At 41.7% G+C, this 18,386-nt stretch overlaps 1 protein-coding gene across 1 annotated transcript in view; it reads left to right on the forward strand.

The window, feature by feature from the left end:
* LOC121926322 (sodium/hydrogen exchanger 10-like) overlaps positions 1-18,386 on the forward strand; it is a 587,624-nt gene that overhangs the window by 453,032 nt on the left and 116,206 nt on the right. The window contains exons 3-5 of the mRNA XM_042459209.1: positions 4,963-5,088; positions 6,600-6,765; positions 17,911-18,027. Coding sequence (XP_042315143.1) covers positions 4,963-5,088; positions 6,600-6,765; positions 17,911-18,027 — 409 coding nt within the window. The remainder of the gene's footprint in view (positions 1-4,962; positions 5,089-6,599; positions 6,766-17,910; positions 18,028-18,386) is intronic.

Consider the following 18,386-nt stretch of genomic DNA (forward strand, 5'->3'; position numbering starts at 1 on the left):
AGAATGACACCCAGCTGAAACACACCCTCATCCTATCTCCACGCCCAGGAGCGGCTAGAACACAAAATTCTGGATCTGTCTACCTGTGTGTCACCGTACCTCAAAAGCATGGATACTTGGGGGATCCATATAATTTCTATGTGGGATTCACCTGAACCCACCCCAATAATGCCTCCCACTCTGTCAAACATTCACCAACCAGTATCACAAATGTCTTACACTAGTGTGCCACCAAGGTGCAAAAACCATGGATATGACACACTGGATTCTACAGATCTACAGTATAGAGTTTCCCCCAAGATCTCCTTGAACCACACTCAATTAATTTCTCCCATCCATAGTGCAGGCTAAACCATCAAAATCAGGAACCCCATACACCAGGTATCGCGCAGGTTGCAAGAACATACATTGAGGCATAGATCCTCACCCATATTTTATATGGGACCCACCTGAACACATTCAATCAGTCTCCCATATCCACTCACAGGCCACATCAGCCCACTATTGTTGGGGGGATTTCCTAAATCACACCAGAATAATGGCATACTCACTAGACACAAGCTGAAGCATGAACTTCACAGATCCCATGCCTGGCTACTGACCACAATGCAAAAACATGGGTCCTTGGATCCTTGTCATTGTACATAGTTTTCACTGACCCCATCTAAATCATGAAACTTTTTTTTGACAAGACTAATCATTAAAAAATGCCCGCCCCCATCCCATACATCGTAAAATACAAAACTATGTATCCATGTTGTCAGCTGACATGTTCCATAGCATTTTTACACGGATCCACCAAACCACTACAAACCTGTTACATAGTCAATAGTTTTGAAAGAATATACCCATAAATTAACCATTTGAAGAAACATTAGATCCACAAGGATTTGTACCTGAGATCCATAATTTTGCAGCCTGGTGGCATATGGGGGTAGTCAACCACATTTTTGACTGACCCTGTGGTTGGGGATGGGAAAGGTTGGATTGGTTCAGATGGATATCAAGTAAAGTCCTTGGATCCATACCTGGGCTTCGTTTGGTCCAAGTGGCACAAGTGTGTACTAGAGCCAATGCTTTTTGTTGACAGTCCTGTGGCTGGAGATTGGGACTCATTTGGGTGTGGTGAGTAAGATCAGATAGAATCCTATACCTGTGAGAGTTATTTCTGGGACCCATGTTTTTCCACTGTGGTGGTGTATGTATGTACAGGAGCTGTGATTTTTGGCTAACTCTGTGCTAGAGATAAGAGGTGGTTGTTTGGATATGTTTCAGGTGGATCTCAAGTAAAAACCTATACATGCATGAGAATGCAGGCGAATCCAGTGAGAACCCTATGGATCTGGGAGGATCCTGGCTCTGATCTTGTCCAGTGCAACGCCTGGGGTCCCCCACAACCACTGCAAACGCAACTCAACAAGTCCGGAGCGTAAATCAGACCTTGTAGCAGAGCTGACAATTTCCAGAAGCTGAAGCATGGCTCCAAAGTCCAATTGGGATGACACAACTGGATGTCTTCCAGGAACTGCAGCAATGCAGGAACCTCGGGGACACACAGCAACCGATGCTGGACTTTTTCTCTGATAAACCCACCACAGAGAAACAAAGTCCCCAAAGTGCTCTTTATTCACATTGCTATACAGTAATAAAAAACTAGATCTCTAAAACTCCAAAAACTACCAATCCAACTCCTACTTCAAACCCACAAGCTATCCCTTGCAACCCCTGGGTTTATATAGTCTCCACCATGTGGCTCCCAAACCCAGGTGAGTTCAGGTGTGTAACCATGTCATGTGTCTCCTGTGCAATCCAGACACATGTTTCATCATCCATGGCTGTGTGCACCTAGACACTGAAGTGTCCTTGAGCCAATGAGCTTCAGCTGTGCTGATCAGCCTTGCCACTCTGCTGAATGCTCATGGCCAAACACACACACATCAAGCATTTCCCTGTGTGCTGTGTTTTAACCCTTCAGATCCCTGACAGATCTATATTTTTACACCCTGGTGGTGCACTGGTATGCAAGATTCATGATTTTTGTGATTTGGCCAGTGGCTAGGGATAGAAGTCATGAATTCAGTGTGGTCTGTGAGGTTTGGATCTTGAAAGACCCATGTCTTGGATGCATGTTTTTGCACCCTGGTGGTGTGTTAATGTACAGGATCCGTGATTTTTATCGTCCAGCCTTTGGCTAGGGATCAGAAAAATGGTTTGAGAGTATTTAAAATGGATTCCATATAGAAAGTCTATGGATCTGTGCCTTAGGGCCATGTTTATGAATCTTGGTGGTGTACTGGTATAAGGGACCCATAGTTTTTATTGTTTAGTCTGTGTCTAGGGATGAGATACATGACTTGATTGTGGTTCTTGTGGATCCCATTTAAAAATCCTATGGATCCATGAGAATCTGTGGTTTGGATGTATAGTTTTGTGCCACATTATTTGGATGTATATTTTTGTGTCACATTAGTGTACAGAATCTATGTTTTTTGTGAGTCAGCCTGTGGTTAGGGATGGGAGATGTGATGTGAGTGTGTTTCAGGTGCAACTCATTAAAAAAATTATATGGCTCTGTGCCTTGGATCTGTGATTTTGCATCCTGATAGTGCATGAGTGTATAGATTGAGGGAAGTAATAGTGCCACTCTACGCTGCTTTGGTCAGGCCTCACCTGGAATATTGTGTCCAGTTCTGGGCATCACAATTAAAAAATCGTGTTGAAAAGATGGAGTGTGTCCAGGGGAGGACTACCAAAATGAAGGGTCTGGAAACCATGCTTTATAAGGACAGACTTAGGGAGCTGGGTATGTTTAGCCTGGAGAAAAGATGGTTAAGAGGTGATATAATAGCTCTGTTTAAATATTTGAAGGAATGTCATGTTGAGGGTGGAGCAACATTGTTTTCTGCTGCTCCCGAGAATAGGACCTGGAGCAATGGATTTCCACTGCAGGAATAGAGATTCCACCTAAATCTCAGTCAGAGCTGTTCAACAGTGGGACACACTCCATTGGATTGCAGTGGAGTCTCCTTCTTGGGAGGTTTTTAAATAGAGGTTGGATAGCCATCTGTTGAGGATGCTTTGATTCTGTGTTCCTGGATAGCAGGGGGTTGGACTGGGTGGCTCTTGTGGTCTTTTCCAACTCTATGATTTCATTAATCCATGATTGTTCTTCAACCTGTCACAAGAGATGGGAGACTGCCCTGATTGAGTCTATTCATCTGGTGTGCTGTCTTCCTCTCTTTCTACTACTCGCTACCTTTCCTAGCATTATTGTCTTTTCTAGTGATTGCACAGATGACCACTCAAACTATAGTTAAAGATATGCAACCTGTTATTCCCCAGCTCCATCTTTATTACAAACATTGCTGCAATCCAACCTTGAAAGTCAGTATTTCTTCAGCTCTCCACCATTATTACCAGTGCTGCTGCTGCTGCTAAAAACCTTCCAGCTAGGCAGAGGACAAGAAGGAAAGGGGACTGGGCATGTATAAAAAAAAGTGATAGCAAATCCACTCATAAAGACTTTTCTTTCTAACTGAGGTATGCCTATACAGTTGCCCCTCCTTTTCGTGGGGGATTCATTCTGGATCCTTCCACGAAAACAGAGTTTTGTTTATATTCAAGCTCCATTGGTTTGAATATAGCCACATGCCTGTGGGCGCCTGTATGTGCGCTCCTTGGACATGTGCCCTATTGTTTTCTCCTCGCGCATAGGTAAAGGACACAAGTCCTAAGATTGCGAGAACGGAGGGAGGACTGTACATTTAACTTGAAATCTCCATATCTACCACAACCTAAAAACTTACTTCTACTGGCTTTATTTAAGTTTTACTGTAACAGTTGATATCTGCCAATCTGTCAAGAGTTAGCCCTGTCAATACAACATACAGTGATATAGTGTATCATGTTTCTTTATAACATTTTTGTCCAGATTTGCAGAAACAGGCTGGCAGACAATGTAAGTTTTTTAGTGAAAGAAGCTACTTGTAATTTCATTGGATACCATAACTAAAAACCTGTATATAGAGAGTCCTAATCTTTTTGCTGTTAATAATGTTGCTGTTCAGATTGAGCTGCATGTTCCTCAGAAGTTCTTGGGATCAGAATTTAAACTGAAGTAGTTTTTCTCTCCTTGACTTCTTGAACACTAGTGTTTTGTTGTTCTTTTTCATATCAAGATTCCAGGAATTTTGGGAAATGTCATTTTCCTGAATCTATAGTATGAATGACAAGTACCTTAAACAGTATATCTCACAGCTTCATTTACCTAGGAGGCCTTTGGACATATAACAGCATCTCAGGAGCAATTAGTTGTAGAACATAGTTAGAATTAGAATGCATCCCAAAAATCACATTGTCCATGGCTCTTTTGCGTCAAATACTATTCTCTTGGTTTCAAGGTGCGAGAGGATGGAAGGAAGATGGAGGCTACTCAGGTCTCCAGGATGATCATCTTCAGTAGAAGGCAAAGAAAGGCTTAATAGAGCAAGATGCATGACTTACAAGGAGAGGGCTGGTGGTGCTGGGGAGCATCTGGATCCCATTGTGTTACTTATGAAATCTGTGTCTTTTGGATCGTTTCAGAACTATTTTTAGGGGGGGGAGTTATTTTCTGGTTAAAAAACAAAATAAAATCATTCAGATTGTCAACCACGGTCCCAACCTGAGCTCAAGAGAAGTTCCCTCATTACTGCTTATTTTAAAATGTTTAAAAATTTAATCTTAGTTACTTCTGCAAAATCATGTTCACATTGTCCCATCAGAAGGCATTGAGAAGGATAAAGTTTCAGACATCCAGCCTTCCACCTGGTGGTGTGTCCAACCAAGGGATCCAGCACTGTCTGCCTCTCTTTATGTGTTATATAGAGAAATTTAACTACCACTTTTGGGAACAATACTGCAATGTTTTATCATATGAGACATTCTGAACTAATAATACTTTCTTTTTCTTTGTATTATCAGATACCCTTTGTGAAGAACATTGCAGAGATAGACCCTGTACTTTTTCTTCATTTGTTTACACCAATAATAATATTTACAGCTGCATTTGAGATGGATTTTTATATATTTCGAAAATCATTTTGGCAGGTAAGAAATATCACTTTCAGTTTCTTTTTCTGAAGTTTAGTATCTTCAGACATAGGGATAATGACATAGTTACATGTTGTGTACAAGTCAGCAACTGGCTTGTCTGTCAGCAAATAACTGAAATGCCCTTGCTTCCAATGTTCCTGGTCATTTCTGGTAAGGACAGGCCTCTTCTTTGCTCTTGATTGCTCTGCAGTGCCAACTGGTGGTTTGTATTATGCCATGTGTTCAGGAGTTGCATCTTTTCTGTCTTCACAGAAAAAGCCATTCTGGAACAGAACTGACTGAGAGGCATTATTCTAATGATAGGGCAACCACTTTCATCTGTGGTTCTGGCTGTATACTATCAGATATAAGCTGCTGTCTGTATAGCACAGGTTGCCTAGAAATGAGCAATTTTCAAAATACACTGGAGCACCTTAATCTAGGTAATAGAATTGCCTTAGAAGGTACACAGAGGAAGTAGCAGAGATGAGATCAGAGCTTTTCTGCGAAAAGGATAATTTTCCAGTAGCCAAGAAGAGTGTCTAGTTCTAGATTAACTCCTCTCACTTACCAATAGATGGATCTTGCACAAAGCCTATGCCCAGTGTGGGAGGCAAACAATGCCAAGTTTTTAAAGTCCTGTCTTATTGAGTGTTCAGGACTTTACTCAGCTCCACAGGCTTTAAAAGTGTTTTGGGAGTTGAAATCTTTAAAATTTATATTTATTTATTTAGTCACCTTTCTGCCAGAATTAGACCCAAGGTGGCTCACAGATAAAACTGGTTAAAATTAATAATAAAAATGTGAAAACAATTAAAGTGATTAAATAAAACAGTATAAAATTATGTTAAAAATACAAGAGTTAAAAAAACATAAATAGAACATAGACCCCATATAAAAGCCTCCCTGAAAAAGATCGTATGTTAAAATCCTACTTGAACAAAACTATCTTTGCCTATGGGTGAAAACAAAGCATGGAGGGGAATAGTCTAGCCCAGTGGTGGAGAACCTTTTAGAGACCGAATGCCCAAACTGCAACCCAAATGCAACTTATTTATTGCAAAGTGCCACGTTCCTCTGGATTTCTAATGACAAACTCAAGTGAAGTCTTTGTTGGGACAATGGTGCGTGTGCCCACAGAGAGGGCTCTGAGTGCCACCTCTGGCACGCGTGCCATAGGTTCGCCATCACTTGTCTAGCCTCCTGTGAAAGGGCATACCAGAGGGACAAACCATTAGACTTTCTCTCATGTCCTCACCAAATGAGACTTTGATGGTAGCAAGACAGAGAGAAAGCCTTCTCCTAATTATCTTAGAACTCTTGCAGGTTTGTATGCAGATATAGATCTTTCAGATAGTCTGGACCTAAGCCATTTAATTTTTAAAGTTAATAAAGCTGATCAAATGCTTTGCCATTCAGATCATCATGCAGTTAGACTTTCAGTATTTTTCATGTTTATTTAATGTAATTATATTTTATCATATGATTCTGACCTGATCTAGCATATATGTCAATTCTTTTTAAAGGTGTTAGTTCTTGCAGTTCCTGGATTTCTAATGAACTGTGCTTTCCTTGGATGGTTAACTTATAAAATTAATAAGTACAACTGGTCCTGGGATGACAGCATGTTGTTTGGAATAATTCTTAGTACAACAGACCCTGTCCTCTCTGTGGCTTCTGTCAGAAACATTGGTGAGTAAGAGTCTGCACTGATTTTCTAAAATACTATAAAATTGGTAGCATAATGCTTACAGATATTTCTTAACTGATAATTCTAAATTTAATCAGATTAAGAGATGTTTAGAGCAGAAAGTCTTAAGCTTGTTTCCCCAGATGTTCAGAATTCCTAGCTAGCAAGCCAAATAGTCAGGAATATTTGATATTCAAAGTTTTGGAAGTACTGGCTTGGGGATATCAATAAGAATGATTCTTCAAATGTGAAATATAATGTAAGTGAGTGACTTCAGAACTGAAAACCATTTAGCTGTCTTGAGTGGGTTCTTTCAAGTACCTGGTATGTCTTATCCTTATGTATCAGCACAGTTGCACTATGCTTGCTTAAGATATGTGAACCCTTTCATTATTAGGATGGCATGGATGAGCAATCCACTTATTCATGGGTTATTCCCTCATGTGCCACTTGAGAATGCAAGACTCCTTTATCAGTTTGCATCATTCATTCTCTTCTCTTCCCTCTCAGTTTTTTAAAAATTCTGTCTTGCCAGCTGGACAAGTGTTCCTAGATGAGGGAGTTCAAAAAAAGAGAAAATTAGCAAAAAATGAGAGAAAGGCAAAGCAATTTTGCTTCCCAAGAAAAGGAAAAAAGCAGCCTGCACAAGAAACAGTGGCTGAGTCTATCCTGACTGCAGGTCAGCAGCTTGAGAGATGAGATAACAACAGTCCTGTCAATGACCACTTCACAGTGAGTCTCTAAAATATCTGGGAAAGCAATTTGAAAACAATTTCACAGTGGTACCTCGGGATACGAAATACCAGGTTACGAAATTTTCGGGATACGAAAAATCCCATAGGAAATCATTGTTCCGGGTTACGAATGTTTTTTCGGGATACGAAGAAAATTTTGGTGCTTTTTTCGGCTTTTTCGCACGAAACGCGGCTTTTCCCCATTAGCGCCTATGGCAATTCGCTTACGAAGGCTTTTCGGGTTAGAAAGCGGGCCGCGGAACGAATTAATTTCGTAACCCGAGGCACCACTGTATTTCTACAAGGCAAAATGAGCAAGGAGCTTACTGTGCCTTATCTGTCACAGCTAAATAAATAAGTAAATAAATATTATACAAAACAGCATTTAAAGAAAAATAAGGTTAAGAGGGGAAGAAAAATAAAACTGCAGTAAAAGTAAAAAAAAAAAACAAAATAAAAGAACTTAGGTGATATAGGAGAAAAGTTTGCAGCATTGCTTCAGTCACCATATTGGAATTGGCAATTCTAAGGTGGGGGGGGGGGTGGAACGGAAGACCTTCTACAGCTAACAGTTATTTCATAAAAACCAAGCAACTGTGCAGTTGCAGGATTTAATGATGTTTCCAACTCTGAGAATAAACTATTGCAGTGCTGGGAAGGAAACTGTTTCCAGGTGCCTGGAGTTACAGCCTACCATATTATCAGCTTTAAAAGAATGTTCAACAAAAGCGTTATCAAACAGGGTTTTTCCAGCTCAGATCCAGGTGACTGTGTGAATCGAGCGATGCGAGTTCACGTTAACGTAATGTTTTTACAACCTGGTTCTTTCAATGGGAGCTCCTCCCGTGTGCTTCCGGACGGAATCCTTACTGGCTCCTCATTTGGAGAGTTCGCTAAATAAGTGAGTTGACAGGATTCACATTGAGGCTTGCTTCGAATTCCCTGTGAATTGGTCTGGTGTGGAATGACACTTTGCTTGTGCTTTGCTACACCACCGCAAAACCCCGGTTGCAAATTTCCCATGATGCTGTGCTGCAATTTTGCCCCATTTGCTTCCAGTGCTCCCCCTGAATGAATTCATTCACGTTTTAACGTGGACAGGAGACATGCTGGCGGGAGTGGGGAGATCGGGGAGGGAGAAAGGGAAAAGAGGGGGCAAAGAGAGAGTGGGTTTAGTAAAGTTTCTTTTTTTTTTCAAATATATTTTATTATTTTAATACACTGTAGCCAAAAAGCATAACATTTTTTAAAAATCACAGCTTATTACTTTACAAAATACATTCCCAAATCCATCCTTTCTGATTTACATTTCTTACTTTGATTTAGTTGTTATGAATACCACTCCCTGGCGGGATACCAAACCGCCGCTTTGCGGCGCTTCCCCGCCGCCGCCGTTTGCTCCGCGGAGCCCAGCAGCCAAACCGCGCGGCCTCCCGCGCGGAGCAAAAAAAGAAGCTCCATTTCAGAGTTCTTCTTGCGGCGCACTGTGGACGTCGCAAAACGCCGCCGGGGCATTCCGCGACGTCATAGGGCGCCGCGACCACATCGTGACCTATGCGTCCAGTACGTAAGATGGCGGCGCCTAGTAGAAGGGGGCGCCCCATCTTGTACGTATAGGATCGTACTAGGGTTAGGGGGGTGCGGAAGCCACCGCCCCTTTCCTAACCCCTAGTTACGTATAAACGTTACATATGGCGGTTGTCTATCCCGCCCCTATATCCCCAAAAATCTAGAATGATTTTAAACAATTTAATACACATTCCGTCATGTGCACCACAAAATAACGATAGCACACTCGTTATCTTCCACGCCACATTCCCACAATCTTAATAAATTTTAATTGTAATATTGAAAATTACCGTTGGTAAACTGTAGAGCTTTACGTCAGTTTCTATTGAAATTCTAAGGCGCGTTACCGACCGCCGAAATGGGCAGCCGTCTCGCGCCGCTTGCCGGTTTGCTGCGTCCAGGAAAACGCAGCAGCCAAATGCGCGTTCCGGGCGCAGCAGAAAGAAGCGCCACAATGGGGCTTTCTTTCTGTGCCCCAGAATGTCACTTGCGCCACGCAACGTCTGGACGCTATGATCCGTGACGTCAAAATGGCGTCGGCCCCATTGTTCGGGCTCCCGCCCTTTTGACAGCACTCGTTACGCGTGAGGGGCAGGCGGGTCCGGAAGCGCCCGCCCCTCTGCGAATGCGGCGCCTCATGGCCCGTCTGTGTACGTGCCTTAAGAGTATTTAGTCTTCTATTAAGGGGCTGTCCCCTTTTCCCCTCATTTCAATTCTTGTACTTGTTTCTACAACGCTCTGTTCTTATGGACTCTGTCTACTCGAATTGCAAAAAACACACACACACACACACACAAAAATTACATGGAATTAAATAGTCCCTTGTTTTCCTACAAATTCTAATCCACCTATCATAATTTATTACAATTTTATCCATATTTGAGGTCCAATGGCTGTTTCCCCCATTTTTTCCCCTAAATTTTATGACACCCAGCTTAACCTCATTTGGAGCTATCTTAATTTTCATTTTATGTGAAATTATCAGTTCCATCCAGATGAAATAACATTGAGTCTCCATTCTCAATTTCTATTGTTTATCTGACTTCAACTTCGCAAAAACAAGGTTCGCAGCGTAACATATAAAATTACCGTATTTTCCGCATACAAGACTACGTTTCTGACCCTCTAAAACGGGGTCAAAAGTGGTGGGGGCGCTTGTCGCCGGTAGAGCACTTACCGGTTTGTCCTGCCCAGCTTCAAAAGCTCCGGAAGCCTTTGGAAGCTGGCGTTTGTGGGCATCAGGCACTCTAAACTTGGCCTAAGTAGGCCAGGGCACTGCTTGCATGCCAGGTCTTGAAGGCCTCAGCAAAGGCCTGCCTGAGGTAATAAAATAAAAATAAACAAATGAGAGAGACGAGAGACGAGAGAAATAGAGAGAGGTGGGCAGATATAGATAGAGACGAGGGAAGAGGAGAGAAAAGAGAGAAGGAGGAGGACGAGAGAGATCTGATAGTATAGAAGAGGGGGACGATAACCGCGAGAGGGGGAGATAGAGAGAGGCGAGCAGAGACAGGGGCGGAGATAGAGAGAAGAGCATAGAGAAAGAAGATAAGCAGAGAGGAGGGAGATGAAGAGATAGAGAGAAAGCAAAGACGACGAGGATAGAGAGAACAGAAAAGAGAAGAAATAGAGAGAGGGGAGGGAGACGAGAGAGCGACGCAAATACATAGCTACGAGATACGATACGATAACTAGATCTCGATAGACTACGACTCATATACCTAATACGCATAGATAGATCTACACGACACGACCGACACGACACGACAGACCAGATGCCGAGACGAGAGAAATAGATCGAGACGAGAGGGAGGGAGGGAGGAGAGACAAGAGAGCGAGGGAAGAGACGAGAGGGAGCATCAGACAAAGCAGATGAAATAGATACGATAGATAATAGATTGCAAGACGAGAGAGATAGAAGAAGACAATAATTACGATACTAGAATAAATTACTACGATACGATGAGAAAGAGCGCACCGACGCACGGGACAGCGCGAGAAGAGAGAGAATAGAAGCAAAAAACAAAGACGAACGCACGACGACGCAGACAGCTCGACCAAAAAGAGAGCGACACGCAGAGCAAAGAGACTACAAAACAAAAAACTCAACTAGACTACGACTCACTAGACTAGATTACGATAGATCCAGCCATACGATCGGCGGACTCCGATACGCGATAGATACGATATCGATACGATCGATCCAGCATAGACGAATACGCTAGAGGACTTACCGACGCGACCCGCCGACCGCGCAGACTCGCCCACGACGCGAGACGACAAAAAAAAGACCTCGACTCCTACAGAACTCCTACGACTACGATACGCCCTAGGGATATCCCACCCCCCCCTACGCTTTCCCCCGCCGCGCGACCGCAAATCGCTCCGCCCCTCGATCGCTACGATAATACCCCGAAAATAGCTCAAGCCCCGCGCTCCCAACCCCCCCCACCCCGACGACGCGCGACGCGACGACGAAACCCCTACGAGACGACGGCCGACGACGACGCCCTCCCCCGAGGAGAGCGCAACCTCAAGATATAGATAGAACACTTACACCGAAGATAAGTAGGATAGCTCAGAATAGATTATAACATTACTATATATATATATATATAACAAAAAAGAGAGAACATAAAAAAAAATGCATTATCTCCCATTTGATCACTAAAAAAACTGTTACATTACAAAACAGAGCAATTAATAAATAAATAAAATGACAAAATAATGTCATTCTTGAATGGAACGCTCTGACCACAGCGGACCCCTTGACATTGGACTGCCAGGGAGGAAACTAGAAGGAGGAGAACAGACAAGGGAAGCTGTCCATTCACCTTGAAATGGAACCAGCTACCCTTCTTAACTCCGAAGTGCAAAGTCAGGCATGCCTTCAGGGCCCCATCGAGACTGTGCCAGGGCCCAACTGAAACTTGAATCCGCATGGATAATGCACCGTTTGGTAATAACAATTTGCCCTCACTCCCACTTGCATGAAATCCGCATTCCAAACATGAATTGCCTTGGATTCGATTTCCCCTGATATCGGTAAGGGACAACCAGGTTGTGATCAAACACCCTCAGTTGTAACTTCCAAGTTCACACTCGTTCGACCGCATTCACCCCTGATCTTCCCATACTCCAATCACAACTCCGTGTTGCATAACACACCAAAGCACTGCATCAGAAGCTTCAACCTTGCATTCACAAAACATAGGTTTAAAAGCAATGTCAGCATCAACACACGGCTCCAGTCTGAATTGCAGAATATAAGTCACAAAAAACAATGCAGCCAAGAGTTACCTATACACTTATTTAGCAATGAATGTACATCCACACGGTGATTTTGGAATTCTTCAAGCTAGAATATATCGAATGTAATGATTTGTAAATTAATGAAATTGTTATTAATTAGATACATTAATCTTCAGTTTGCTTTAACAAAATGCGATTAATACTTAAGAGTTTTCCTACCAGTGATTGCAAAATGTAACCAATATTTATAGTAAATTAAGAACCCCAAAAAAGTTACCAGCAACAGCACCAACAACTAAAAAAAATTCATGGGAATAACAGGAAATGAATAGTGCATTAGCAGACATATGCAGGCAACAAATCAGAGGTAAAGAAAATGCACTAAGAAATATAGAACATTTAGAGAATATGCAGTCTATTAGTTTTCAAAAATAGGAGCAATATATGAGGAGGAGCAGTCATGTTGTAGTGGTGTTGATTGAAAAAGTGATGGAGGAAAGCCAATCCATAGACATGAACAGAAACGAAACATGAAAATAGTTCCAATAGGCTATTTGCGATAGGATGGTGATTTTAATCAGACAAGGGAAATTGGAAGTTCAATCCAATGGCAAGCCGCAACGCACATCTGGGGTTTAATGTTATTGCGTGATAGACTACCACACACACTTTGGGCAATGAGAAGTCAGTCCGCAATGCAATCGTGGGTTTCACATATTTGTGTGTTAAACTACCCGTGCACTTTTGGACAATGGCAAGCTATTTTCGGGCATGGGAAGTCAGTTCGAAAGCAATTCCGAATTCACGTAAATTCGCTAACTAGCGAATTCTAGTGTGTAAAACTGCTTTCTGGTCCCACTTTCTTTTATTCAAAATTAAGAGAAATTCCTCCCGTGTGATAAACTTCCTACGTATGTTCTCAAGATCAAAATAAAGAACAGGAAACAAAGAAATCAGTAAAAATCATAAGGTGCCTCAGTTTTTAAACAGGCTGTCATAAGGAAATGAGATCCCTTACCAGACATGTTTAAGGAGATAGTAGATCTTAGACAGTTGGATAGTTACTACTAAGGACAAAAATATTTGTAATATAGTCACAAAAGTTACACTTATATAATAATGCATATGGATTATCTCAAATCAACCCCACCCCTACCCCTGGTGATATTACTACCACAAGACCTGCGCATAGATCTGGCTATGTTTTTCTATGGGCAGTTACTGCTTGAAGGAGACAAAACTGATTCTCGTACTAACAACAAAAGGGACATGAAGTACTGTAGATCTGGCTATACAGGGCCTCCATGGCAACTTTTGTGTTTGCTATATCGGCAGTTCTCTTGTTGGTTTAAGATATTTGTGACATCTTAAGGACATGACTTATGCACCACTTTTACATAAAGCCTTTATTATGATTCAAAAGCACTAGAGTGATTGTAGATCAGTCAAGACTGACACATTCACCAGCAAGAATTATAACCAGCTCACAAGGTAGTTTTGAAGATCTTTATCTTAAGGAACACCACAGGGAGGATGAATGGAAGTCACTGGACAAAATTTAGCTTATTTGTCTTTTCAAGGGAGCTGTGTTTGTAAACCAACTCCCTAGAGAGTGTTGGTGAAAGGGAAGGATAAAAAGAAGTGATGCCCACTTGTCAAAACAAGGGAACCTGGGACAGGAAACCATTTTCGATTCTAATCACTCTTTTGGCCAGACAAAGAGGAATGTTCAGGTTCACAGACCCTATGAATTGTAAAATCCTGCCTCTACAGAAGTACAGTTGTACCTCGGGATACGGATATTACCCAGCTTACGGGAATTTTTCGGATACGCATAAATCCCATAGGGATTTATTGTTTTCGGGTTACGAACGTTTTTGGGGGTTACGAAAAAAACGGCCGGGCTGTTTTCACATGGAGCGCGGCCGCGAAGCCGCGGCTTTTTTTCCCATTAGCGGCCTATGGCCCAAATTCGGGTTACGACGGTTTTTTGGGTTTACGAACTTAGCCGCGGAACGAATTACTTTCGTAACCGAGGGGAGCACTGTAAGTTTGTAGTTTATTCTGTTGATCATGGAGTCCAACAAGGTACTGATGTAGGCCAAGAGACCAGTGGACTCAGTAAAGTAGTATATTTGAAAGATTCAATATACAGGTAGACTAGAATCCATTTGAGAGAATGAACATTGAATCAGGAGGTGTTTCTCTATTTACAAAGATTTTAGGACTTTTTGAAATAGACTGATTTGCTTCTTCAAAGAATTTCATGTTAAAAGATATTTTTGTTTAGGTGGAAGCAGAGGTGTGGAATGTTTTGATGGCAATTTGGCCCCCAAGGTCTCTTATATGCTTTCAAGAATTACTTTATTTCCAATACATTACTTCCAATAACAGAGAGAATTTCAATAAAGATCCATTTGGAAAGGCATCAGTGTTACTAATTGCATTCTTTTGGCTTCTTTATTTTTTGGCTGTCTTTCCTTTCAACCTAGATCATGAAGCAGCAGGGTCTCAAAATTGTGATTGCATGCTGGATAAAAGAATGTATTTTCCATTACTATAATTGCCCAAAGGTGGCTTGGCCACAAAATGTGGTCACCTTTTTCTGGGATATCAGGTTCAGCATTTGCAGTCACGTCATCTTTGGATGTATGTAATGCCATAGGGTAGAAAGTACTTTCAACCTTTGTTCAGCACTATAAAATAGATAAATACAGATCAGGACAGGGAGGCTTGGGGTCCACAGTGGTACAGGCAGTAAAATAGAATTATAGTAATCACAACCACCTTAGAAGTTGGGGCTTAGCTAAATCCCATGAGTGAGTGGACTGCTTCTCTGGGTCAACCAGAGGATGAGATGTTGATACTGTGAAGGTTAATCTTGGATGGCAGGAGCACCAATCTATCCCCTCCCAGAATGTGGCTGCAAAATAGGAGGAGGTGAAGGTTGTTAAGACATAAGTGAAGAGTATGTTAACAAGTCAGGTAGCAGGAAAGGCTTTACAACAAAACAGACAGGGAAGGGAGTCAACAGACCTAACTGAAAAAAAGAATTTAGACTATGTACTTCACTTTCAACTGGCACATGAGGGAATAACCATGAATGAGTGTGTTGCTTCTGTTTTGCCATCCAAGAATGAACTTTCATGTCAAGTACCAACCTTTTTTCTGAAAGCTGCATCTCCATTTTCTGGGGTAAAGTCTTTCTGAAATTCAAATGACTGCAAGAAATTTAACTCGGACACTATGGACTTTATCACACGGGGAAATTCGAATGTTATCCCAGGGGCAACGAGGAGACAATCATGAGGGTTAACATTATTTTGAATGATATCATCACACGAACATCGAATGCAATCCAGAGTCATTCATGGGATTTCACGTTCTTTCGAATGAGCCTATCATATGACATCGAACGGAGTCCAGTGCCGATCAGAACGCAATCGAGAGTCATCCCCAAAATGAATAAATTCGCTAAATATTGAATTTACAAACTCTGCTGCAATGTGAATTTACATTACAGTAAATTTGCATTTGTATTGGTGTGGAATGTATTTCTTCATTGCCCATGAACTCCCTTCAATTGTCATGATCCTCCCAAGCCTCCTCCTCCCTCCTCCTCCTTCTGGCGGCACCATCACCAGCCCTTCCCGGACCTTCTCGAGGGCGGCGGCAGCGTTCCTCCCCAGTGCCAACAAGAGCCTCCACGGCTCCCCTTTCCTTCCCAGCGACTCTGGCCCCGACCTCAGCCACTCACTGGGAGAGCATCCCTTGCCTCCTCTCGGCTCCCCTCTCTCTCTGCCCAGCTGCTTCCAAGTCCCCTCAGGTCACCCACACTGGCAAGGGGCCCCCGCTGAGGGCGACGCAGGTGGCCCTTGCCAAGCCTCACTGGTCCTCCGACGCAGCCTCAGGCACCGACCCACTGCTGCCACGTCACCTGCCTCCCTTTCCCAGCAAACAGTCACACTCTCTCAGCCTTGTGAAAATGACAGCTGGAGCATGCACATGTGCAGAAAAAGTAAATCACAAGGTGGCAATGGGGATTTGTCCTCCCCAATTGATACAAAAATGCGAATTGGGCCCTCTTTAATGTGGATGTAAATTCTTGTTGTGCTTGTGTATGATAGCCATTCGCAAAAGGACTTGCTTTTCTGGGATGCCAGCATTTTAACCAATTTCGGGATGGGAGCACATACGTACGTCCTCGTGTGATAAAGGCCTATGATACCTTTGTAGGCCTGGTTTTATTTTGCTGGAGAATAGACTGGTTTAGTACTGTGAACACAGAAAACCAGCTTTTGATATTTGGACAAAATGAGGAAACTGAAGTTGTACATTATGCTTTGAACTATTTTCCTTGCACCTGAAAGAACCGGGAAGAAGAGGAAGATAGAGAAGAGAAGGAGGCACACAAACACAAGGGTCATACCTGATTGTTCTGATGATAACAGATCATGGTTTGTTACATCTGAATTAAGCCTATCATTCTTTAAATAATCTTGATATCCTGGATTAATCTCCAGAAAACTTGAAACTGTAGCAATGAATAATTCTGCTGTGAAGAAGTTAAAAATCAATTTTTTAAAAATTATATCAGATCTTTAAAAATTTAAACAAGATTTTAAAAATTTAAATCAAATTTCCAAGCTTCAAAATTTTATTAAAATAATTAGTAAAAACTAAGAGTACATCAAAGATATTATCATGAATACTAATTATACAACTTATAATCATAGCTTGGGGAAATAGTAACAGCAGTTTATGGAGATAATGTGATCAGTCCTATTCTCCAAGTCATGTATATTGGGTGGACAAAAGTTGGGAAGTTATTTTTACTCCCCTAATGGAGTATTGGGGCCATTCCCCACATTTCTGGCCCTTCCTAGGCCACTTTAGTAACAGGAAAGGCTTTTTTTCCCTAACAGGAAGTGACTCAGATGTCAACAACATCCATGTTATTTTTCCCGATTGGGAAAAAGGTTTACCCTGAGTCTGAAATGGGCAGTAAGTTTGAAACATGGAAAAACTACCTCCCATAGCCTCTAGAGATATTTGGGCCAATATTGGGAGGATGTAAAACGGTCTTGAGGGGCTGCGCATGGCTCGCAGCATACACTTTCCCCATCCATTGTTCATATGAAGTTCTTCTCCCCTGCTTGCACCTTGTGTATCTCTAAGGTCAGTGAATAAAGCATTTGGGAATATGCAATAGATATGAACAAGGAGGAAGGAGTCTGAATATAATTTTTCAATGAATTTAAATTAATTCAAAAATCTGAATAACTGCTCAGTGTGCATCTACCTTCTAGTGAAACGTACATTTCTGAATATGTAGTAAGATTACATTAACTAATAATTTACTTCTGCTTAAAAATAGTTAAATAGAATTTTTTCACTAGTGATTTAAACTGTAATTTCAGTTGTTAAAAGAGCTCTTTGAAGAAATGATTTAAATACTCATATAGCTCATGTTATAAATCAATTTCAATTTGATTAAATCAAGCCCTGCGGATAAATAATCTTTGCACTTGTAAAACATAAAAATTCAACTTGTTTTTTCAGCTATTTTGTGTGTGTGTTCTCTTTCTTCAGGCCTTTCAAAAATAGTTATTAACTTAATTAAAGGCGAGTCTTTGTTTAATGATGCTACCACAATGATTATATTTGAGTTATACAAGGAACTTATAAGTGATAGCCATCACGAAATACGTAAGTCCATTTTTTCTGTTATGTTTAGTTACGCAAATATGTAGTTATCTATCAGTGAATGAGTGGACCCAACAAGAATGGGTTTAGTATTTTAACATGGGAATGCAGGGCCAAAACCTTTTCCAGATCTGTTTGGGGCAGAGGAAACCCCTTCCAGTTTCAGCTCTGGCTTCAGAAGAGGAGGCTCTGTTGTTCCCAGCTTGCTTCAGGAGCAAAGTTCTAAAACATGGATGACAAAAGTGTGGCCTGTAGGAGACATGTATCCCTTCTCCCGGGGCCCCATACCCTAGTGTTTTTTTTAATGTAAATGCCCCACATGTCCTCTGGAGGATCAATTTTGCCATTCTCTAAGATCTAAA

This window comes from Sceloporus undulatus, chromosome 1 (genome assembly GCF_019175285.1).
Source record: "Sceloporus undulatus isolate JIND9_A2432 ecotype Alabama chromosome 1, SceUnd_v1.1, whole genome shotgun sequence".
NCBI classification, from domain to species: domain Eukaryota; kingdom Metazoa; phylum Chordata; class Lepidosauria; order Squamata; family Phrynosomatidae; genus Sceloporus; species Sceloporus undulatus.